The 24071-nt window shown below is 42.5% G+C and overlaps 1 protein-coding gene and 1 long non-coding RNA gene across 4 annotated transcripts in view; one reads left to right on the top strand and one right to left on the bottom strand.

The window, feature by feature from the left end:
- Nucleotides 1-6785, bottom strand: part of LOC308589436 — a 14078-nt gene extending 7293 nt beyond the window's left edge. For all 3 annotated transcript variants that reach the window (XR_014009234.1, XR_014009235.1, XR_014009236.1), the window contains exon 1: nt 6645-6785. This is a non-coding gene — a long non-coding RNA (uncharacterized lncRNA). The remainder of the gene's footprint in view (nt 1-6644) is intronic.
- IL18RAP (interleukin 18 receptor accessory protein) lies at nt 2021-24071 on the top strand. The gene is made up of 11 exons (XM_081198429.1): nt 2021-2253; nt 5620-5771; nt 6675-6945; nt 8709-8880; nt 10498-10675; nt 11362-11430; nt 13010-13124; nt 15090-15247; nt 15613-15753; nt 22056-22226; nt 23270-24071. Exons 2-11 carry the CDS (start codon nt 5708-5710, stop codon nt 23710-23712), a joined length of 1782 nt encoding a protein of 593 aa, XP_081054555.1. The 5' UTR covers nt 2021-2253; nt 5620-5707; the 3' UTR covers nt 23713-24071.

Genomic DNA, 24071 nt, shown 5'->3' with positions numbered 1-24071 from the left:
CGGTGCCAGACTGGCACCAACCATATACCACATTTGGGTGGGTGGGTGGGGGTTATTGGGTTGTTTTTATTTTGATTATGTGTTTTCTGGTTTTATCTTGTGATTTTTATCTTGGGAACTGCCCTGAGACCTGCAGGTATAGGGCGGTAAACAAATCTAATAAATAGTAATAAAATAATGCAAAATAATATTGAAGGGGCTAAAATGCTTTTGTTTGTAGTGCATTGTTTATATTCTGGAAGTGGCAGCTGCCTATAGGTGTTGTTTATAATGGATGAGCTAATCCAGGCTTCCTCAGCCTCGGCCCTCCAGATGTTTTTGGCCTACAACTCCCTTGATCCCTAGCTAGCAGGACCAGTGGTCAGGGATGATGGGAATTGTAGTCTCAAAACATCTGGAGGACCGAGTTTGAGGAAGGCTGAGCTAATCTGTCATTTTGGATTCTGTTTCCCTTTTTTCAATTCCTAAATTCTCCACATTTCCGCAGCCGTTTGCATTTTTTAATAAAAAGAAATCCTTGTGAAAATTCATCAGCATGTTTATCCACATTTCTGCTATTAAACATGTTTGTAAGCAATGTTGCCTAATATGCAATATTCTTAAAAAGCGGGTTTCCCCTAAAATAATGAATTTTTGTGTGCTATTTTCACCAATATGTAGCATTTTTTCTCCAGTATATAGATTTTTGTAGACATTGCTTGGCTGAAGGAACTGCGTTTCAAAATTTGGACAAGTGTGAATTTCAGTTTGCCTTTAAATGGAAACTGAATCAGATGTCTCCCCCATCCCTAATTTTCATTATTAATCCGTATGACCTGCCCTCAATGCATTTTTATGTACGGCTTACAAAACAATCATGCAATATCTAAAAATACAGAATAGACTTCTTAAAACAGCGCAGTAAAAATAGCAACATAAAACTTTCCCTAGTGGGGACAGAATAAATACTTTTTAGTTTGGCTTAAAATACAAATTTAAAAGGCCTGTGTAAATAAAAAGGTCTTCAGGTGGTACTGTAAAGAAGGTGCCAGATTAGTCTCTGTGGGAAAGCTATTACCAGGGTGCCACCACTGAGAAGACCCTCTGTTGTAACCACCAATTTCATTGACTTGATGGCAAATTGAGCTGTGCATCCAGAGAGTGTCTTGGGTAGGTATATAGAGGAGAACTGTAGTTTCTACCCACAGAGCTATAGTGCCCAGCGCCTTTAAGAACCTCCTGTTCCATGATTCTATGGGGGGAAATCATGTGCTTCAAATGTAGGCTGTGGGTCTTCAGTTTTTCAGGCTCCCTCTTTCACTTGCAAAGTCAGAATGATGGTACTGTTGAGATCATGCCCACAGACTCTTTTTATCAGTATTGAGGCTCCCTCAGAGGCCAGAAGCCTGTCTGTAATTTGATAATTTATTGTACAAGGATGAAAAGGCAAGAGGGAGAGGAATGCTTAATACTTTCAACTTTTCCCACCCTTACACAGTTGTACCTTGGATCCTGAATGCCTTGGTATTCAGATGTTTGGTTCCCGAAACTTGGAAGTGACTGTTCAGTTTGTGAACGTTCTTAGGAACCCGAACGTCCGATGGGGCTTTTGTGGCTTCCAATTGGCTGCAGAAGCTTCCTGCAGCCAATCGGAAGCCGCGCTTTGGTTTCTGAACATTTTGGAAGTCGAATGGACTTCCGGAACAGATTCCGTTTGACTTCCAAGGTACGAATGTACATTGAAATAAAAGTAACTGGGTAATATGCTTTTCATTCCAGGGCAGACTTGCAAGGATCTATTGCTCAAGTGTGAAAGGACAAGAGAGGATTCACTTAGTGCCTTTCCCAATTGTCAGAAATGTCCGACTCACATTGTGTGTCACTTCAGAGGCCCAGAACTAGATGCAAGTTGGTGACCTGGGAGGATGAACTGAAGGGAGGGGGAAAGTGGGGCAGGAGAGAGAAAACACGGCAAAGGAAGCGTATATTGGTCTACAGCCTTCATTACCAATTGCAAATTTAGGAAGTGTAAGGGGAAGCAATGTTGTTGCAAGCCTGAACACTTTTCAAACAGTAGCAATCTGTTGTAACCATGTTTCTTACGCTGTTTTCCCCTGCCCTTTTTACAAGAAAAGTTGCTGGAAATGTGTACTTGATGAAAAAAAAGAAAGAAGAGGTGACGAGGCAAAGGAAATTCTGATTGAAAGGAAACTCACACGCTATATCCATTTGAGAGCTAACCACAGCTCTTAACACAGCTGCGTAGATGCAGAGGTAAGATAGCCTTCTCAGATAACAGTCTCTTTTCAGAATGCAAAATTTTCAATATTATTGTTCTCTGACTACTTTTCAGCAAACCTTTCTATTTACTTAAGCTGAAGAGGTTTATTTTCTGAATGCCTATTTCTCTTGTTTTGCCACTGAGAATTATATTTCAGGGGTGATCGTGATCCCCTGCTTTCCATAAGTGAATGGAAAGAAATCTATGGGGTTTTGCAGAGGGAATATCACATAGTGTTAAAAGCCTCTTTATAATAGCTGATTTATGTGCTGGCATCCTTTATTACAAAATGTGAAGTAAAAGTAAGGCTCTCTGTAAATGGGTGATGTAAATGCTATCTGGACAGTCCCCTCCCTGAGTTGTTTAGTGGAGAATTTAAATTATAATCAAATTTACCTCCCCCTTTTAACATTCTACTCTAATGCTGTCTTGCAATAAATATTCCGAAACTGTAATACTGGCTTTGTATTCCAATACGCCAGTCACATATGTTCATTTCACCATAATACCCTAATAGAGCGATTTGATGCATGTCTGTCTGAAGTTCAGAGGGACTTACTTGCCTGCAAGGGGGCAGGAAGTGTACATAGGGCTGTAGCCTAAGATTTCTGCAATACCTTTTTTAGTATTTTGAATGAAAGCTACAATACCATCCTATTTCAGAAGACAATTATTTATTATTTCATTTTATTTATTAGATTTATATACTGCCCTTCAACATAAGTTCTCAGGGAGGTTCACAGAATAAAATACAGGATAAAAACAAGTAAATAAGCTATTCGGTCTATTTATTAGATTTAGATATATAATCTTAAATGACAGATAAAGATGCCACTGGGTTTGCCAATGAAACATTTCCTTGTGATGTAGGAAGAGCAATTATTTACCTTAGTATTTTGTAGCACCCCGCCAAAGTAATAAACATTGTCTTTCTCAGCAATCCCAAAGGCAACACAGTATCTGTGGTTTCCCCCATATTATAGATGGTGAATGCCAATTGATAGCAGAACCCAGAAAATCCAATGGCTAAACCAAACTCAGAACCCGGAACTTCCAGGTTTATAGACGGTGCTCTTAATAACCACACCAAACTTGTACTTGTTATGGAAACATTGGTTCACCTAGATCAGTATTCTTATTTTTTTAAAAAAAACAACAACAAATTTTATTTGGTTTTTAAATAAATGCAAATACAATTGCCTGGACTAAACGCTTTGCATAAGCCCCTACTTTTACATAAACCTGTCTCTGGGTTTTCCGACAAAAAGCTTTTCACAGTCCTAACTGGAGATGCCAGGGATCAAACTTGGGAACATGCACCTAGCCTCCTATCAGCTGCAATGCTGTGCTTACCAGGAGGGAGAGGGGTGAAGCGAGAGCCACCGCTGCTCCTGCCTTGCACTGAGCTTCCAGCCACCACACCCTTCCTCCCATCTCTGCCAGAAAGCACAGTGTGATGCAGCCAAGGGGAGGTCAGGTGTGTGGCAATACACTTCCTTGCCAGCTGTTTTGTTGGGACCTGCACAACACCTGCTCTGTTCTTGAGCTCTGGCACTTAATCTCTATAGGTGGTTCTACAACAATGTCCTTCAAAGTTTACTCTGGAGAACCCTGAGATTCCTTGGAAGCTTCTGGGTGGTGGCTGATGCTTCCTTGAAAGGCAGACTGCTGAACAGCCACCTTCTCCTGTAATGTGCAGCTTCGGGGTGTGTGTGTGTGTGTGTGTGTGTGTGTGTGTGTGTGTTCAGTGATTGCTGGGCCTGAGCCAAAACAGAAGCCCTACTTTGGGACATTCTGGTTGTTGTTTTTAAAGAATTTTTTTTTAAAATTAGGAATTTAGACAGAACATATTATATTAAAACATATCACCCTTAATTCCCCCCTTTCACCCTCCCCCCTCCCCCCCCACCCTGACTTCCCTCAGTTCCTATCTCTGGTTTCTCTATAAATGCTACTCTCTGCATGTTACAAAATTGTATAAATCCTTAATTTGTCTAACTGGTTATTATCAATAAAAAGTCTGTGAGTGTTTATTCAAAGCCTGCCAAGGAGTCCAGTTCACTTTGTTGGATCTTTAGATACTTTGTAAAAGGTTCCCATTCATCTTTAAAGTCACAGTTATCCTTGTCCTGTAATTTATGTGTCTGTTTTGCCAGTTCTGCATAGTCCATCAATTTCTCTTGCCCTAATTCTTTACTCGGGATTTCCTCATTCTTCCATCCTTGTGCTATTAAGACTCTCGCTGCCGTTGTCGCATACATGAAGATATTTTTCAACTTCTTTGGCATACTTTGGGACATTCTGGATATTTTTCAAGGTGGGCAGAATTGGTGAATTGCTGGGAGGTGTGGCTCCTTCCCTTCCCTTTCTAAAACAAAATTCTCTAAGGGTTTTGCAAAATGGAAAGCAGCTCCTGGGAAGGAGGAATCATGTGCGTGAGCCGAGGCTAAGAGCCAGAGATTCTGCTTATCTGAGCAGGTCCAACTTGATATGATGGGGAGGTTACAGAACGAAGCTGTAGCAGGTATAATACTTTCTTTACAGAAGAGGCGCAGAACCTATGGCCCTTCAAATGTTCCTGCTCTGCAACTCCATCATCCCTAGAAAGATCTGATGGGAGTTGAAACCCAATATCTGATAGACCACAGGGTTCCTACCCCTTGACTTTCCCACCACAAAGCCCTTTCCCATTAGCTATAAAATACTCCTGTTTGCCTGAACTATCTTTCCACCTAGCAGCTGTCTGGAACGAGTTACCGTAATTTTCGCTCCATAGGGCGCACCGGACCATAGGGCGCACCTAGTTTTGGGAGGCGGAAAACAAGAAAAACTTATTCTGAACCCCAGAAGCCAGAACAGCAAGAGGGATCTGGCTTCTGGGATACCGTGTGGCTGTTCTGGCTTCTGGGATAACCGCGCCAAGCCTCTTCAGGGCAGCGGGATGAAGGCTCCCCCTGCCCGAAGAGGCTGCGCAGGGCTAAAGCAGAAGCCAGGACAGGCGCGTCGCTGAAGGGGCGCTGTGCCTTCTGTCTCTGCGCAGAGAGGGAGAAGGCGCAGCGCCCTTCAGCGAAGCTGGAGAAGGAACAGAAGGAGACCCTTCTGTTCCTCCTCCGGCTTCGCTGGAAAGGTGCGTCGCTGCGAAGCGGGAGAAGGAACAGAAGGAGTCCCTTCTGTTCCTCCTCCGGCTTCCAGGTCAGGCGCCTCGCGGCGAAGCCGAGGATCCTGCATTCGCTCCATAGGACGCACACACATTTCCCCTTCATTTTTGGAGGGGAAAAAGTGCGTCCTATAGAGCGAAAAATGCGGTAGTTTCAAAGAGAGCTGGCCACTTATTGTTTTGTTTTGTTATGTTTTTACAGCTATAGAAAACAACACCAGGGAAATAAATTAGGCTATCTCTGCCATGAAGGTTCATTGCCAAACGAAGAAACACAGTGGTAGAAAATAATGCTAATACTCTGTTATCTTTTTCTGACATTAATGGAAAGAGCAGAAGTCAGAGTTTTTCGAGGTAAGACGTCGTGTTATACTCTTCCTTAACATGCTTTAAATGCTCATTTTCAAAGGTGGTACAGTCCTCTCAGCCCACATTTTCATAGAATCGTAGAGCTGGGAGGGTCCCCAAGGGTTGCTTGTCCAGGCTTCCTCAACCTCAGCCCTCCAGATGTTTTGAGACTACAACTCCCATCATCCCTGACCACTGGTCCTGCTAGATAGGGATGATGGGAGTTGTAGTCCCAACACAGCTGGAGGGCTGAGTTTGAGGAAGCCTGGTCTAGTCTAACCCCCTGCAATGCTCACAGGCCATTGCATGTTTTATGCCTGCATTGGAAAGTTTGAAAACTGTCACCTTCGTAGTGGCAGGTTTTTGATATTGCACCCGATTTCTGCATGGGGAGGCCTTCAAGTAAATGACAGCTCAATGTATTTTCTTTGACGTTGACTAAACTATAGAATTCCACAATTAGCAACGGCAGTAGCACAGCTTCCATATTCCCCCCCCCCAAAGTCCCTTTCTGCAGGAGCAGGAAGTCTGTTGGTTGCCTCCACAATTTTGCTTCCTTCACATTGCCCAGGTACCAGTGGAGAATATTCAGATAAATTTCTGCAAAGTTTTCTAAAGGGGCGAGAAGAATAAAAATCTCAGGGAGCTTACACCCCTCCCTATTTTCTGGTGGGATTCAATCACTTCTTGTCCAATTTAGGCTGCACAGTTAAAGTTGATTTGGAGCTGTTATGAAACAAACCCAGAATATTTTCTCTTTTTTGTGATAAGTGATGGGAAAATGAAGGCAAATACTTGCTGCAACATCATTTAATCTCCCCACAGTCAAATGCTTGTGGAACAGGTTGTCTGGAAGTGACCCAAAAATGGAACTTTAACCTGATTGCACGGACCTCTTTATCTTTTCAGAACGTCTTTGCAAACAACCTGATGTGAAGTACCGGGCCATCAGTGGCCAGGCATTTGTTGTGTCATGTGACGTACCACCAGAGAACCCTGCCTCAATTTTTAACTTTTCTCGTCTTCATGAAAGCCAGCTTCAGTGGATCTGGCAATCAAGAGATAGGAGAGCCCCGGTGCTTCTCAGAAAAGAAACCATCAACCCCAAACTACAGGGAAATGCCCTTTGGTTTAATCCAATAACAGTTCAACATTCTGGAACATATGTCTGCAAGAATAGGTCGGTTGCCATGACACATCTCAGTCAGACCTTTTGTGGATGTGTGCACTAGTATTTCGAGAAATCTACACAGAGCCTATATTCTTCATCATGATTACTATTTATTTCTTAATTACATTCAGTGTGGTCCACCCAGTTAAATACTTTTAAGTCTCATTTGTTAAAGGGGGAGAAATGTAAGCATCAGCTTCATGTTTGGAAAAAGAGAGAGCGAGAGAATTAACTGTGCTTAATGAAGCCAGATCATTCATTTTAAAAGGCTTATATTTCATCTTTGTGCTTTCAGGGCCTCTCAGGCTGTTATTCTATTAAGTACTATACATAAAATATGAACTCTGTCTGCTTAAACACATTCCAAATCAAATAGCACTTGACTTTGTTGTTTTTATCTTGCTACATTCTCTGGACAATTTCTATTTAAAAAACCCCCACTGTTATTTTAACAACATTTTACAAATATTCATCATTCAGACTTTTTTTTACCTAAATGTTACATATTACCTTAGTACCTTATTATCTGATCGTGACAAATTACGTTAATAGTATATTTGAAGTGATAAAGGTAAAGGTAAAGGGGCCCCTGACCATTAGGTCCAGTCGTGGCTGACTCTGGGGTTGCGGCACTCATCTCACTCTATAGGCCGAGGGAGCCGGCATTTGTCTGCAGACAGCTTCCGGGTCATGTGGCCAGCATGACTAAGCCGCTTCTGGCGAACCAGAGCAGTGCACGGAAATGCCGTTTACCTTCCCGCCAGAGTGGTACCTATTTATCTACTTGAACTTTGACGTGCTTTCGAACTGCCAGGTCGGCAGGAGCAGGGACCGAGCAACGGGAGCTCACCCCATTGCGGGGATTCAAACCGCCAACCTTCTGATCGGCAAGTCCTAGGCTCTGTGGTTTAACCCACAGCGCCACCCGCATCCCTCTTTGAAATGATAGTGCTAAATTGATAGGCTAGGATCCAAAGATGTCTTGTCCCAATTGGAAAGGCAATTCCATTCACAAAAAGGAGGTTTTGTGATTCCTGCCGACTTCACCTCCATTTGCTCTTCTCTGCACCATAACCTACACCATCCCCAAGGCTTCCCTTATTCTCAGGAGCTAGCATTTTTTGGGGGTTGCTGGAAGTAGCAGCGTGGAGAAGGGACAGGAATCACTTATGGATCTTAGAATGCATTGCCACATTGTGACTAAAGCAGCCTTTTCCCAGCCTAGCACTCTCTATATAATGCTCCTTCTACCCTTGAAATAAATTGACCCTCTGGAACTCACTGCCCATTGATGTTAGGCAATCATTTTCAGCACCTGCCAAAAAGGATTTTTTGTTTGAGCAAGCCTACCCAGACATGTAAATTTATTATATATTCTAACATGTACTTTTATTCTTTTCATGTGTGTTTTTAAACTGCTGATTTTATTTTGAAAATTGTTAGGCTAACTTGTTTTTTAACGTTGGATGTTATCAGCCATTTTAATGTATATTTTTGGTAAGCTTTGTAGAGGTTTAGTGGTATGTAAATAAATAACTACTGCTCCCATCAGTCCCAGCCAGCATGGCTATGCTGACTATGGCTGATGGGAATTGAAGTCCAAACCATATGGAAGGCATCAGACTGGGGAAGCCTGATCAAATATATCTAGTCCAATATATATCAATAAATTGATATATCAGTATCAATATATCTAGTCCAGTATATATCACTTTTCACAATCTAGCTTTCTCTGTATGATTTTACATGTGTTTTCTTTTCGTGTCACACAGGAAAAGCAAGTGTGCCAATATTTTCATAGATGTTCAAACAAGGAAGATGGCCAATTGTTCAGATAGTAGCGTGAATAACTTGAATCTACTTGTTCTCAGAAAAGGAGTTATTCCTTGCCCAGGAAAAAGCTGTTACAGTAATTTTCATCCATCAGAGGTGAACTGGTACAAGGTACGGGTGCCACTATCTTTAGAGCACTTTGGTTTATCAATCTGAGTCACACTTACATGCAACAAATATACTTGTGGTGAGTGTGGGTGAGGGAAACTTGCTCTCTGGTAGTGTAATGGGTTGAAACTATTTCCACATACAGTTATTTGATGAATGAATCACTCCGTTGCCTGGACTGGTATCTTGATAAATGATGGCATGTTGGGAGCACAGTTACAATAAACTTGGAAAGACATGCCCAAGGGTGTTTGGTGAAGTGTGGATATCAAAATTCACCAGTCATTTTCGTAAATATTTTAAAAAGCCTCTTTATTTCCATTTTGTAATTGTTTGTATTATAGATCTTGCTCCAAAGTTAATGTTCTTTTAAAAGACCTTTGAGTCACAGGCTACAAATAAAATTTGGAACGATAGATCTGTATGGGTATTTCAAGCCGATATTTGAGGTGGTTACCCTGTCCTCATGGTTCCCATTCTATGTTACTTTTGAACCCATGCACAACCCCTCAAAATGCTCTATTTAAAACCCTGTTGTTATGTACTGAAGTTCTCACCCTGGACCAGCAGGGCATACTGTAGATAGTTATGCAAATAAGGGATTGAAAGTGACGTTCAGTGATTGGATAGTTTTAGAAAATTGTTACAGTTACGTTGTACTGGAGCTCTATATAAGCAGGCTGACTGAACCCTTCAGTTCAGTTCTGTCCTGGCCTGTGAATAAACAAGAGCTGTTTGAAGAATCGCTGTGTCGTCTGATATGTTCACCCACAACTTAACACCTGTGGCAGGGAAGAGAAGGGATTTGGAGCAGAGAAATGATGGGTAAACTTAATGGCTTTCCAACAAGTTTCCTTTCCATCTGGGTTGTTTTACACTTGCAAAATGCATGGTAGCCCTTATGATAGGACTAGGGCTGTGTTGTTCAACTATGTACCCTCAGTCGTGCTTGGACTACAGGTCCCATCATCCTTGACAATTGGCTAGGCTGCTAGGGGTAATGGGAGCTTAAATTCAATACCTTCTGGAGATCCAAAGTGTAAGATTACTGGACATGGGGAGGAAATGTAAAGTTACTCTTGCAACATCACCCCCGTGACAGATGTTTAAACTGGTTCATAAATGGTGGGAGAGGGAGGGAGATGGGTTTGTGAAGGGAGGGAGCAACACTGAAACAGGAAAAGAAAAATCTCCCTGGATCTGGGATGGGGAACATCTAGCTTTCCAGGCGTTGTTGAATTCCAACGTCCATCAGACACAGCCAGTGGTCCAGAGCTGATGTGAGTTGCAGTCCAGGAACATCTGGAGGGCTGCAGGTTCTGCACTCCTGCTCTACATCCTCAAACTCATTTAGCCACGGCTCTTTCACTTTCCTGAGTCATCCTCCCCTGAGATGGGGGAGAAAGGGACTGGAGCTATACCAACAAGAGAAAGAGGGGTGCCTCTTTCCCTCACATTGATTCTCCTAGCCATTTTTAAAGTTGTGGAAGATAAAGGGAAGGGGTTGGTAATTTGGGGGAAGGAGAAGTATAGATCAACTCAATAGATTCAGCCTATGTCAGCTGCCAATTCCTTTTTTACAGAGCATTGCAATGTTTGTTTGCTTCTCTCGCCCCTTAGAATGGATTAAAAGTAAGACTTCAAAAGGATAAAAGACCATCTCTGAGATTTGAGGATGATAGTATAGTATTGTATCATGTCTACGATGCAGATAATGGTACTTATGTATGTGATTATACACTGACTGACAACAATACCCAGTGGACCATGAGAACAATAGTAAACGTAACTATCATTGGTAAGTCACTGATGTAATGCTTTATATTCTGGCACTTGTATTATATTACATTGTCTCCTACAATTCCCATTTAGTCTTTTCCATTTATATCTTTAAAGAAAAAAATAAATCTATAAATGTTGTGTAGGTTGACTGAACCTGTCAGACTACTGTAAATTCAAGATTACATTAAATAACTTTACTTGGAAGTAACAATGTGCTTTGTATCTATTCTACGATATACTGCATCATAAAAAATTTCTAAATCCTTATTAATGCAATACCTTTAATTTGGCCAACTAAAAGGGCACAAAATAGTTTGCAAGTCCTAACAAAGGTTTTAGATCCCCACCCCTTAAAAGCTAACACAGCTGTCTTTGCTGTTTGTGTAACTTAGGATACATAGAGCTTTTAAAATATGATGTGTATGCTAATGAATCACCCTGTGACCTATGTATGTGATTTTAAGTTGCTTCCAGGAGCCATAGAAAGCTTCTTTCAGTCTCCATGGAAATAACATGACATGCCTAATTGCACAGTATATCCATTTATGGCTATTTGATGCCCTTCTCTTTCCCCACCAACAAAAAAGTATTGTCTGCGATTAAGTCATTGATTTTCTCACAACATATTTAATCTGGTTATTAATTCTACATGCAAAAGGTTCATTGGAAATTCCCTAATAGACACCATTTTTAATGTCGTAGCACAAGACACTATCAACCGCCCAGAGGTTCTGGATCCCCGTGGTGTGAGAATCCTTGAAGTAGAACTTGGTAAACTGACTACGTTCTTAATTTGTTTTGTAATGTTGGCAATAATCCAGTGCTATTATCAGTGCTATTTTTCTAGAAAAAGAGGTGCTGGAACCCACAATGAACACCTCTCTTGTTGTCTTAGAATGTCAATGGCGCCCACCTGAGAGGTGCTGGAACTGAGTTTTGGTGAGTTCTGGATGAAAAAAAACTCCCGATGATTATTATATCAAATATTATTATATATGACCACTATTGAGCTCATGTCCTCCTAACCATTTGGTTAGCTCAGGCCTGGCATAGCGATTGAACAAAGTGAGGCATCCATCCCTCCAACACATTGAAGGCAAAATCCATGATGCCATCTTCCCATTTTTTCCTCACACAAGGACGGCAGCTATTTTGGGTGCCGTGATTGTGTGCAATTTCATGCCATGTTCCCCCCTGAAAAAGCACCTTTTCCAGGCAACAATATCCCAAAACACACTTTTGGGGGGGGGAGGGGGGGAATTGTGGCACAGAACCATGTGAGATCCAACACCCAAAATGGTTGCCGTCCTCTTGTGAGGAAAAACAGAATGCCCCAGTTTTTCTGGGACACTTGCTGGGTATGGCAGTTACCTCAGAAAGCTGATGCTTTGTGTGGGTGGGTAAGGAGTGAGATAAAGCCTCTGGGCTCCATTTCCAAAAGGTGAAAAATGATGAAGTTGAAGCGGCTCTCCTGGTGAGGCAGAGCTGCAATGCTAGCTTCTCAGCAGATGTGTTGTTCCTACTTACTGGGGGGTGGGATGCAATAACAGGCACATTGGCACACCAATGGGAACACCAGATAGTCTCCATGGCAATGTTTCTCCAGCCTCTCCCTTCTCCCTCCCGATAAGTGGCAGTGACACACCTTCCGGTGAGTTAGGGGACTTCTCCTGCATGCAAGGACAGGCTCTGGTGGATTGTGTGGATGAAACCAATAGTGGGCCCAATGGTCAAAAAGGCGGTTTCTGTATGCACTATAGAGGGGCAAATGGGGCTTGTCAAACTGAGAAGGTAGCCCATCTAGAAGATGGAAAACTCTAATCTTAAACCCCCGCTGCCTTGCAGAATATCTTCGGGAGGAGAAAAGGCTAAGCTATAAACCCTACACAAATCCAGAGTGGAGTCCCTAAGACGGTTGGATGGTGTCTTGTACGCCTCCTTCCAGCAACTCCTGCTGCCAAGCTGGTGCCAAACATATCACTCTGCTTTCCTTTGGACCACATCAGCAAGGCAGAGAGGGGGGTCTTGTCATTTGAGCAGCCCAGGATTGCCACACACACTGTTTAGGCTTGTGCCCAGGGAAGGTCATTTTGGTGCTGCCAGCGCAGTAGTTTAACTTCACCCCAGAGGCCTACTCCATTGTCTCGCTGGACAGACGGCTTACAACAGCCAACAATATCGCCCTTCATCCATAGATCTCAGGGCAGTTCACAACGTGAAAATACAAGAGAAAACACAAAATGCACAGTCGACAACGACAACACAAACCAATAGCCCACATCCCCATGCTTCCACTTCAGATCTAAAAAATGTGCATACATGCTGCTTTTTACGTGTGGTTTTTCCTCAGGGCAACCGCTTGAGCTCAAATGCCGAGCACAGTTTGGTTTTGAACTAAATGCTTCCTCTTTGATGCAGTGGTACAGAGAAACCGGCGAAAGGAAGCAACTGCTAAAGCAAAAATGGTATGAACAGTCTCCAACTTGAAAACATGTATTTGTAGAATGTAAGCAGCTAGCAAAAGAACAGGAGAGCCAAAACTGTTATGTACTGAAGTTCTCACCCTGGGCCAGCAGGGGGATATTGTAGATAGTTATACAAATAAGGGATCGAAAGTGATGTTCAGTGATTGGATAGTTTTAGAAAATTGTTACAGTTACGTTCTAGTGGAGCTCTATATAAGCAGGCTGGCTGAGCCCTTCAGTTCAGTTCTGTTCTGGCCTGTGAATAAACAAGAGCTGTTTGAAGAATCGCTGTGTCGTCTGATATGTTCACCCACAACTTAACAAAAACAGTATTCTTGTTTAGTTTCATACTACAGTTCCCTTCAGCCTATGCCAGCATGGCCAACGATAGAGAACGATAGGTTGGGGAAATCTGTTGTAGCACATGATCAAAATACTAATGTAACTGGAAGAGGATTAGTGAAGGCTCTTCCATGTTTTCCTCTCCTGCTGTACACAGATGGGATTTCTCTCTTTCCATGTGACTCCAACCTTGGTCTTGGTAGCAGTTCCATAACTGTGAATCTTTAAGTCCTCTTTTTGGGAAAAGGATACAGGGAAGAGGATACAGTAAACTGAATGGGAAGCATAATGCAGTCCAACTTTTGGCTGGAGATCAGCAGTAATGTTTAAGGCAGCAGAATGTTTAAGGATATGAATTCCCTGGGAAGAGGGGTTGTTGTTAAAGCACTCTAGGAATGGTAGCTGTGTGAGAGGATTGTCTCCTAACAATTCCCAGTGCCCTTAACAAACTACAGTTCTACAGTTCCCAGGATTCTTTGGGGGTAAGCCATGATTCCTTAAAGTATCACAGAATCATAGAATTGTAGAATTGGGACCCGAAGGGTCATCCAGTCCAACCCTCTGCAGTGCAGGAATCTCAGTTAACACATCTGTTATGTACTAAGCTTGGATCCTGGAACAATAGGCAAGTAGGATCCTAGAATGCAGCAACTGATTGGCTTGCAGGAGAAGACCAATCAGGCTCCAGGAGGAAGTTAATCAGCCTATTAGGCTGGTAGGATCGTAGAATGCAACAACTGGTTGGCCTGCAGGAAAAGACCAATCAGGCTCCAGGAGGGAAGCAGAATCAGCCAATCAGACGGGACTCATTGTGTAAATAATGTATATAAAAGCCTGATGTTGGGGGCGGGGCGGCGGCAATTAAATCACTCTTTTACAAGCTGCAATACAGAGCATGAAATCACTACAGGACTCAGTATGTTTCAGCATCCATGACAGATGGCCACCTAACCTCTGCTTAAAAACCTCCAAGGAATGAAAGCCCACAACTTCCTGAGGGAGACCGTTCCACTCATTGAAGGGGAACATCAGCTATCCTTCTCTGGGTGTCCTCACCAAATGAGGTCCATAGAGTGGCTACTGAAGAGGTGGCCTTTTCAGTGTTGGCACCCTGCTTATGGAACACCCTCCCCAGAGAGGCTTTCCTGGAGCCAATGTTATGGTTCTTTTTCATATCAAATGAAGACCTTTTTTTAAAAAGAATTTTCAATGTTTCAAAGTACTTTTTAGATTTGCTGTCCTGGCCTATTTCCCATTGCTAGTTTTAGATTTTATATTTTATCTTGCATTTTTGTATTTGGTGGCACTATTGTTGCTGTGATTACCTTATTGTTGGGTGGATAAACGGAAGCAACAAATGAATAATTTCTAAAGAGTGTGTCCATGGGCTGTGGCTTCTACATGGGTTCGTCAGCCAGACTCCAGGGGAGATGATGTAATCCTGTGTTTCCATGAGGCTGGTAAGTATGCAACTGCCCTGATTTTTGCAATTTGGGTCATCATCGCCTTTATAGAAACCAGAACCATCACCTGCACAAATATGGCATTGGTGGCACCAGGGACTACTGTAACTGTGTGAGAATGAATGCTACAAGTGGCTGACGAAAGCATTATTCTATTTAGGGTCAGTCCAAAGGAACTAGAAGGCAGCTGTTTTGATCTTGCTTTCAACCTGACCAATTTAACTGAAGAGGATTTAAGCAGCCAATTCGTCTGCCTGGCTCAAAACTCCATTGGGAACACCACGGGGGTGTTCAGATTTAAGAAGAGAACAGAAAGAGGTAAACTGGCAAACCACCTAGCATGTGGTGTTCTTTTATTTTTATTTATTTTACAAGTTACAATTGGGGATAACATCGCTGGTCTGCTCCTTGATTAAAATTGCCTTTCCATTTTCCGATCGTCAGAGAGGTTATTTAAATCGTGACAGAAGGGAGGGGGAACAAGAGTAGAAGCTCTGAGATTCTAAACCTGAAAACGATAGTATCATTTTAATTTTTTTTTTTACCTGGGAAAGACATTTGGCAGCTCTGTCTTCACATGCCCTACTCCAACATCTCCTTCTTACAAACAAAATTTAAGAAGAGAACAAACCAAACCCCACCAAAAATAAACAAATACTTCTCTTATTTTTGTTTCCTTTTAGCTCTTCACTTCTTACTCACTTTGTGCTGTTCCATGACAACTGTATTTCTAATCTTTTTGGGAAGTATGGTGGTTTACCGGCACCGGATTGAAATAGTGCTGTTATATCGGAATTATGTGGCCAAAGGTGAAACTGCCGGCGGTAAGAGCTTGTGTTCTACTTTTCTTACCTTGGCAATTATCTTTTCAGCGAACGGTCTGTACTCTGTTTATTTATGACACATGTATCCCGTGTTTGCTCCAGAAAACGCACGGTGGTGTACAAGGTTCCCTTATTTCCTAACAGCAACCCTGTGAGGTAGGTAAGATGGAGAGGTTAGTGACCAGTAGCACTTTGTGGTGTGCTGCTCACCTGGCTTCCCAGAGCCAAGAGGGAGAGGGTTGAGGCAGCAGGGAGATGGAAGTGATATGGGAATACAGTGGTAGCTCGGGTTACAGATGCTTCAGGTTACAGACGCTTCTGGTTACAGACTCTGCTAACCCAGAAATAGTACCTCAGGTTAAGAATTTTGCTTCAGGATGAGAACAGAAATTGTGCTCTGGCGGCAGGAGGCCCCATTAGCTAAAGTGGTGCTTCAGGTTAAGAACAGTTTCAGGTTAAGAACAGACCTCCAGAACGAATTAAGTACTTAACCCGAGGTACCACTGTAGTGACAGGATTGCTGGATGAGCTCTGCTGCTGTCTGCACTGCTATGAGCTCCCTGCTTCCTCACTTTTCTCACTCTAAGCAACCAACAGTGATACTTGGCTTTGGGAAACAAGGTGCACACTGGTGGCGCTGTGGTCTAAACCACTGAGCCTCTTGGGCTTACTGATCAGAAGGTCAGCGGTTCGAATCCCTGCAATGGTAGTGACCTGCCGTTGCTCTGTCCCAGCTCCTGCCAACCTAGCAGTTTGAAAGCATGCCAGTGAGTGCAAGTAGATAAATAGGTACCACTGGGGCAGGAAGGTAAACAGCGTTTCCATGCACTCTGGTGTCCATCACAGTGTTGTGTTGTGCCAGAAGCTGGCCACATGACCCGGAAAGCTGTCTGTGGAACAATACCTGCTACCTCAGGCTGAAAGCCAGATGAGTGCCGCGACCCCACAGTCGCCTTTGACTGGACTCAACCGTCCAGGGGTCCTTTACCTTCTTACCTTTAACGTAAAACTTCATATGTTGTGAGTTTTAAAAATAAATAAATGAATGCAGATTTGGGGAGGGATGAGGCATTAAAAGCATTGGGTAAAAGGTGAACTCAGCTGGATAAAGCTAAGACTTTGTGGACAGCAGGATCTAGAATCAATAGACTGAAAGCAGAATGTTGGGGGTGAACAATTACAGATTGAGAAAAGCTACATTTTTGTACGCAGCACCCAAAGCCAGGTCACTTATTCTGGCAGGTGAGGTAAAAAAATCCACAAATGCCTTTCTCTCTCCCCCCCATGTCAGTAAAAATAACAATAAATGAAATACTATTAATTTGCTGCTCTTCTCTAAATCAACTGCCTGAGGTAATGACCTCACTCTGCCTAATTGTAAGGACCCTGAGAGGTCATGCAAAATTACTAGATAAGTTTGATTAGCTGTGCACTAATGCAAGGTTTGAGAGGATGTGTACAGCAGAGTGTTGAGTGGGAGGGACACAATTAGTGGGATTTTACCATGGATTTAGCTTTTGGCTTCTGATTTTGTGCTTATTTTCTTAGAAATCACTCTGCATTATTTATGACATTTCCTGAATATATAATTATAAATGACATTATGTGCACAGTTGAGGGTCTGGGCAATTATAAATTATGAAGTGCATGCTCCGGGGGGATTTGAAAAATACTGCATGTTAAGGTCACTCAATTGGGGACTCTTGAGAATAATACCTTTGCTGTCACCTCATGACTCATCATTTGGAAGTGGCAGGGAGGAAATAAGGGGAAAGTCCTTGGAAAAAGTTGTGTTTCAGTATGAATCTGGCAGCATGACCTCTCAAGGAATACTGATCAAGGCACACTCGTAATTTTGTATGATGTGGGTGGAGACATACCAGAATGATGAGCAAGATCTTGTTAGTATAGAAATGCCTGTTTAGCCTAGCATAAAGAAAGCTGAGTGAAGAGACAATTAAGCTCAAGGACAAGGCAGGTGAAAAAAATAAATAAACCTCATGAAATAAAATGAGGTCAAGAAGCTAGAAGATTTGTAAAACAAAACCCCCTGAAATTCTGAAGAAGAAAGAACAGCTGGGAATCTGTTTTATTTTAAATACAGTTGTACCTTGGTTTTCAAACGCCTTGGGAATCTAACGTTTTGGCTCCCGAACGATCAAAAACCGGAAGTGAGTGTTCTGGTTTTCGAACGTTCTTTTGGAACCTGAATGTTCGACATGGCTTCTGCGGCTTCTGATTGGCTGCAAGAACTTCCTGCAGCCAATCACAGGCCGTGCCTTGATTTCTGAAAATTTTGGAAGTTGAACGGACTTCTGAGGTCCCACTGTATTTTACTCTGCCTTCATGGTTATGTTTAGTCCAGAGAAGCTAGGATTAAGAGGAGATATAACCATCTTCAGATACTGTGTGTGGAGAAGGCTATCCTGCAGAAGATGGAACAAATTGTGGTTAAATATTAGGAGAAACTTCCAATTGCATTGGAAAGTGATGAGCTTTCCTTTGCTGTAGGTATTTAAGCAGAAGCTGGATGGTCAGGAACGTCGTAGTTTCATCCTGCATTGTAGATACCACACAGGGAGTAAGGATAGAAGGATCTGTCAGTTTAAGTTCTCTCAGTTTCTCATTTTTCCAATCTTAAATCCAGTTCCCCACATCTTGACATCAATTTGTCGATCCCCCCCCCAATCCTCATGGAAATTATTTAGCATTTTAGTGCCAATTTCTCCTAATAAACACATTTTTGTATGCAGTTTTGACTAATGTATGCATTGCTGCTAGCAGTTTCTCCCAACGTATACTATTTTCACTGATGTATTAATTTTAATGCATACTTTCTCATAATATATGTATTTTCTGGTTGGAGAACTGAATCGCTAAATTCAAATAAGTGTGATTTTCAGAGGGAGGCTGTGTTTCAGCCCTCATGTTGTTTTGGATAAGTGCAAACTTGATAGGTTCATCTACCTGAACTGAATCGATTTTTCTCACCCATTCCTAATTGGGGGTTGGACCATATGACTACCTACCTCGCTCACTTACAGTACTTCTCCAAAATTCTTGCACAGGCAGCTTGTATTTATGAAAGATATTGAAGATACTTAAAGTATCTAAAAATACTCTCTGAAAGACTAGAAAGGTCACTTGCTAATGCCCCAGATTACATACAAAAGGGGTGGGTTCAAAGGGGTTTCAAGAGACAAAATGTTCTACTTAAGGTTGCAAGGCACATTATTAAAATAGAAATTGTTTCCATTTTGGGCACGGCATAGTTTTCAGATAATAGGTCATGACCTATGAAGATACTACATGCGTGGTATGTACATGTTCTGAAATATTGTGGTTGACCACAGTTTCCCAGAATGTGTGCACCATATGTACACACACACACACACACACACACACACACACACACACACGTCTGCACAGGGGGTTCACTCAGTTGTCTACAAGAGAATGACTTTCATGTGAGAAATTTGTTAACAGGTGAAACTTAACTCAGTTTCTTGAACCCCAGCAAAGGTACCTTTGTAGTGTAAGAAACCGACAGTTAACACTCTCTTGTCTTGTAGTGGCCTCTGCTGGTCTAATTAAGAACCAACTATCATTTGGTGTTTTTAAGGATTCATTTCTGAAAGATGAAGATGCCGTACCCCTGATTTTACTGGGACATCCCGGAATCACAGAAGCCAACCTGGCTTCTGATTGGATCCCGAAATGTTCCGTCTTTTGGCCCTGCACTCTTACGTGAGCCAAAAGACTCACTTTGCCCAGGGGTCTTTCACAAGCCAGGTGAGGGGTGAGTGCATAATTTTGAGAACAGCAGTAGCGATGTTTGTACTTTTGTGCAGCAGATGGACATCCATGTCTCATTGCATACATATGAAGAGAGGAGTGGGTGATTATTATTTTTTTACCCTCAGTGTGACTCTTCACACTATGCCTAGCAGGGGTAGCGAGTGCTTTACTCTGTTCTTTATCCTGTTTAATAACATCAGCTTCACTGTTACGCTTTCGAGTCCCGTACTGTCTTTATACATATATCACTGTGTTCCATGCTTCCCTGTCATGGACAAAACAATAGCCTATGGAATCTGCTCCATTAGGGTAAATGGGGCATTGCCCCACCAGCCTCAATCTGCCCTCTGCCTTCCTCCCACCTTCCTTCCTTCCTTCCTTCCTTCCTTCCTTCCTTCCTTTCTTTCTTTCATACATATATTCTTTATTGAAAAAGGGAAAGTACAAGATTACAAGTGTCCAGATAAGACATGAGAAACAGGAAGAAACAAGAAATAGTACCCATGTAAAAAACAAAACAGAAGAAGAAGAAGAAGATATATATCAGGATGCATGAAATAGTATATGAGATGCTCTTATTTTGTTACACTGAGCTGCTCAAGGTTTATTGGCAACTGCGTTACAAATATTTCCATGAAAATTGGCACGTAATTTTAAAATATAATTTATTTATTTATTCATTTGCCGCCTGCCAACAACAGGGCAGCGTACACCAATCAAAGCAAAGCATGCAATGAAACCATATATATATATATATATATATATATATATATATATATATGCAGGTTTTGGTGTCTTCGGGTGTCTTCCCGTGTAAGAGTTGGGGTGTCTACACGGGAAGACACCCGAAGACACCAAAACATGCATTCCTGTACCCGTGAAAATCTACGAAAGCAAATATATATATATATATATATATATACACTTCACTTTTACAAAAAAACCCATATTTAATATTCAAAATGTCCAAGAGCAGAGATCTGGACTGTGCTGAGAACATATTGGCACCAGCCTTCAGGTGGGACATGGAGGAACAGAGAATGCCATCTTTTTTATAACTAGCCCAGAGAGTAGCATTGCCTATCAGCTTCCTCCTCCTCAGTCCCAGGGATGCCCTTCTTGAACTTGGCAGAGAAGAGATTGAGAAAAAACTAGGGCCAATTGGCTCCACCTTGTCATTGGGTCTGCCTCTGCCTACCATGGACCTTTGTGCCGTAAGGGTTCCAATAGGCAACAGCCACCACAAGCTTTATCAGGACATAATACAACCCTGGGCATTAGATATCCAAAGAGAGAAGCTTTGTGTCAGATGTCAGTGGTGGTTGCTCGTGAGTAACCAGGCAGGACTCCGACCTGTCTTTAACAGGTTTTATTTTGGTGCAAAACTATTTACAGTGCAGAACCATCAGTTCATGTCTGCCTCAATCGCTAGCAGAATCCGGGAGTGGTCATTTCTGGGTCCTCCCCCAACATAAGAGCTTAGTCACCCCCAGCCTTTTCCTTCCTTCTTTGCGTTTTACACCTCTGCGCAAGGTGGGCGACGGAAGAGGCGTGCTTCCCTCCTGGCTGGCTTGGCAAGGAGCGGTGCTGAGGCTCCTAGCAGCATCCTCTAGCCCTTTCACCTCCTTTACCTGGGAGGTGTGGCTTCCCCCACCCTCAGACCGATGAGGTACGGTGCTGGGGCTCCCAGCATCCTCCTCTGGTCCCTTCCCCTCTTCCCCACTGGAGGTGTGGGTTTCCCCACCGCAGGAAGAGGAACTGCTTCTCAAGGTTTTCAGAGGTTTCTTTGTATTCCAGCTGCCCCTCTGCCTCCCTTCCCTGTTCCGATGGCAGTCCCCTGACACTTTGCTGAATGGCAGATGAAAAAACAGAAGAGGAAGAGAGGAGAGCAAAACAGGCATTGAAAAGCGACAGGAAAAACCTGGCAATCTCTGGGGTGGATCTAGACACATCAAGAAAAGCAATTTAGTTAAACGTGTTGTAAACTTCATACAGGGAAATCCCGTTGGCTAAAGATGGCACTCCACAATGCCATCTGGTGTCATGGTGTTATAGCGCAAATAAAGCGCTTTGTCTTGACGAATGTAGCGGAGTCCCTGCTCTGTTCAATATGGAATAACAAGCTGTTTGGGCAAGGCATATTTGCATCTAGGGTACAGTTCACCCAGAATACCAGAGATGGTGGTTTGACTCAGAGAGGTTATGGCTGAAAGTGAGATTTGAAAGTGAGATGTGTCTGCTTACTGCTAAGAAACGAGGGGGGGATTTTAATTTGCCTTTTACTTTTTCGTATTTTCCATTGTGTTTTCAGTAGTACTTTTTACCATCTCTACAGCTGGTCTCCTTTAAGAGGAAAAATAAGGGGGATTCAGCAGACTCGTCTTCCACAGCCATGCCCCACTATTTCAGAAAAATGTTGTTGTCTTTTCTCACCTCTCATCTTTCTTTAAAGGATGCTTGCTTCTTCGCTGCTTCATCTAACTTTGTCCTTTAAATTTTTTTAGATGGCAAAGAATTTGATGCATTTGTGTCCTGTGCAAAACCAGATCTCCCTGAAGCAGATCACACGCTACTCAATGAGGAAACATTTGCTTTGGAGATTCTCCCTCAAGTTTTAGAAAACAAATATGAATATAAGCTATGTCTCACTGAGCGGGACATCCTTCCAGGAGGAGGTAACATCTCACATAATTGCATAATAATAAAACCAACTCTTCAAACACCTGTATTTGTGTTTGGAAACTTTATCTGCCCCTAATATCCATGTGTAGATTTGCATACACAGCAAAACTGCCGTTCCTTCACCTCTCGCTTTCTGTTCTGCTCGCTTCGCTACGTCATAGTTGTGGTGGCCTGCAGTGCCCCCTAGGCTTGGCGCCCAGTGTGGCAGAACCGCTTGCACTGCCCTAAAATCCGCCAGTGCTTGGGGGAGGGTGATTTTCAATGAGAAAATAGGACAAGGAAGCAGCCACCGAATTTGTGCCTTAAGTTACAATCCTCTGCTTTTATTTACCTGGAAGTGAGCTTCATTAAACTCAGTGAGATTTACATTTCTTAATTTTTTTGTAATTAGCTTTGAGGTTTTTAAAACACACACACACACAACAACAATAAGGAGGTATATATTTTTTACGAAATAAGATAACTAATACTTCTAACTCACAGACATACTTATTCTTAGTTCATATGGGATGGAGCAAAGGGTTTGCAAGCACAATTCCTCCCTCTTCCTAAAACGCTGTGAAACATTTTATTTCATGCTTTAAGAAAACAGAATGACTTGCGTTTGGGAGATGAATTGCAGGTTTTCAGCTTGGAAGGGGTATTCCTTTATCTCTTTCTCAAGGCTCAAAGACTACAGCTGGTTCATGGTGGGTTTGGAACACAAACCCTTACTTTGCCCCTTACACAGCCCTTAGAAACAGCCTTTGTGATGGATTGGAGTGTGGTATTGTGTGGCTAGAATGTCAGTCGGAAGTAGGACTGGAATGAGGAACAGGACTTTTCAACACTCCCTTGTCCATCAGGTTTAAAGCACATTCAAGCCAGGAGCCATATAAGCACATTCCAGTTTCTGCCGTTCTTTACCACAGATGTTTTTCATCATCCTTGCATTCACCACTCTGTGCCAGGGTATAAGAATATCTGCAGGAAGGCAGCATGTTTTGTATGATAAGTTGGTAATAATATATATATATATATATATTTGTTTTCCCAGCATACACAGATGACATTGTAAACGCTGTCAAGAAGAGCAGACGGGCGATTGTGGTGTTAAGTCCAAGCTATGTCAATGGCCCGGCCCTCTTTGAGCTCGAAACAGCCGTCAACACTGTCCTGGAAGACAAGGCAATAAAACTCATCCTAATTCAGTTCAAGTCTTTCCAGGAGCCACAGTCATTACCTCACAATGTGAAGATAGCTCTCAGGGTTTTGCCCAGGGTTACCTGGAAAACATCTACCTCTCCCACTGTGAATAAGCAATTCTGGAGAAAACTACTGCGTCTCATGCCAGCGAAACATCCCAACCGAACTGAAGACAAGTGGTGTTGGTTTCCCCACCTTCGGTTATTGGGCACGGATAAGAAAAACTCCACTGCAGAGAGGACAAACTGGACCAAAAAATGGAGGAAGATTTGGGAAAGAACTTCCTTAAACTGAAGACTTGTCAGGAGAGTGGCTGTAGCTGTAGAGAACATGTATCAAATACAGAACCTTCCCTAGCCTTAAAAGGATGTGGAGCTGTGGAGCTGAGAGAAACCTTGACCTGGAACCGCAGAGAGCCATTGGTGGTTTAAACAGACTTTGTGGCCCAATGGTCAAACATCATATGTTAAAGTGTGGTTATCTTTCACTCATAGTAAAATGGAAATATCCTTACAGAAGTCAGTATTTTGTAATAGTAAAAGGTGCTGAATGCTGTTGAGCTGTGCCATACTTTCACAACATGACTATTTATTGATAATTATTACATGCATCGGGGTAATGCCCACCTGCTAGAATAAACTTTGGACAAATAA

Source organism: Podarcis bocagei (assembly GCF_964188305.1).
Source record: "Podarcis bocagei genome assembly, chromosome: 6".
In the NCBI taxonomy this organism is placed as follows: Eukaryota; Metazoa; Chordata; class Lepidosauria; order Squamata; family Lacertidae; genus Podarcis; species Podarcis bocagei.
Note: the sequence above shows the minus strand (reverse complement) of the source record. Positions and strands in the feature narration are given on the sequence as shown.

Excerpts from the sequence above, each read along its gene's own strand:
- IL18RAP (XM_081198429.1), top strand. The coding sequence starts at position 5,708 with ATGCTAATACTCTGTTATCTTTTTCTGACATTAATGGAAAGAGCAGAA. Across the intron at positions 6,946-8,708 it reads ACATATGTCTGCAAGAATAG|GAAAAGCAAGTGTGCCAATA; the intron begins GTCGGTTGCCAT and ends CGTGTCACACAG. Across the intron at positions 15,754-22,055 it reads CAAAGGTGAAACTGCCGGCG|ATGGCAAAGAATTTGATGCA; the intron begins GTAAGAGCTTGT and ends AAATTTTTTTAG.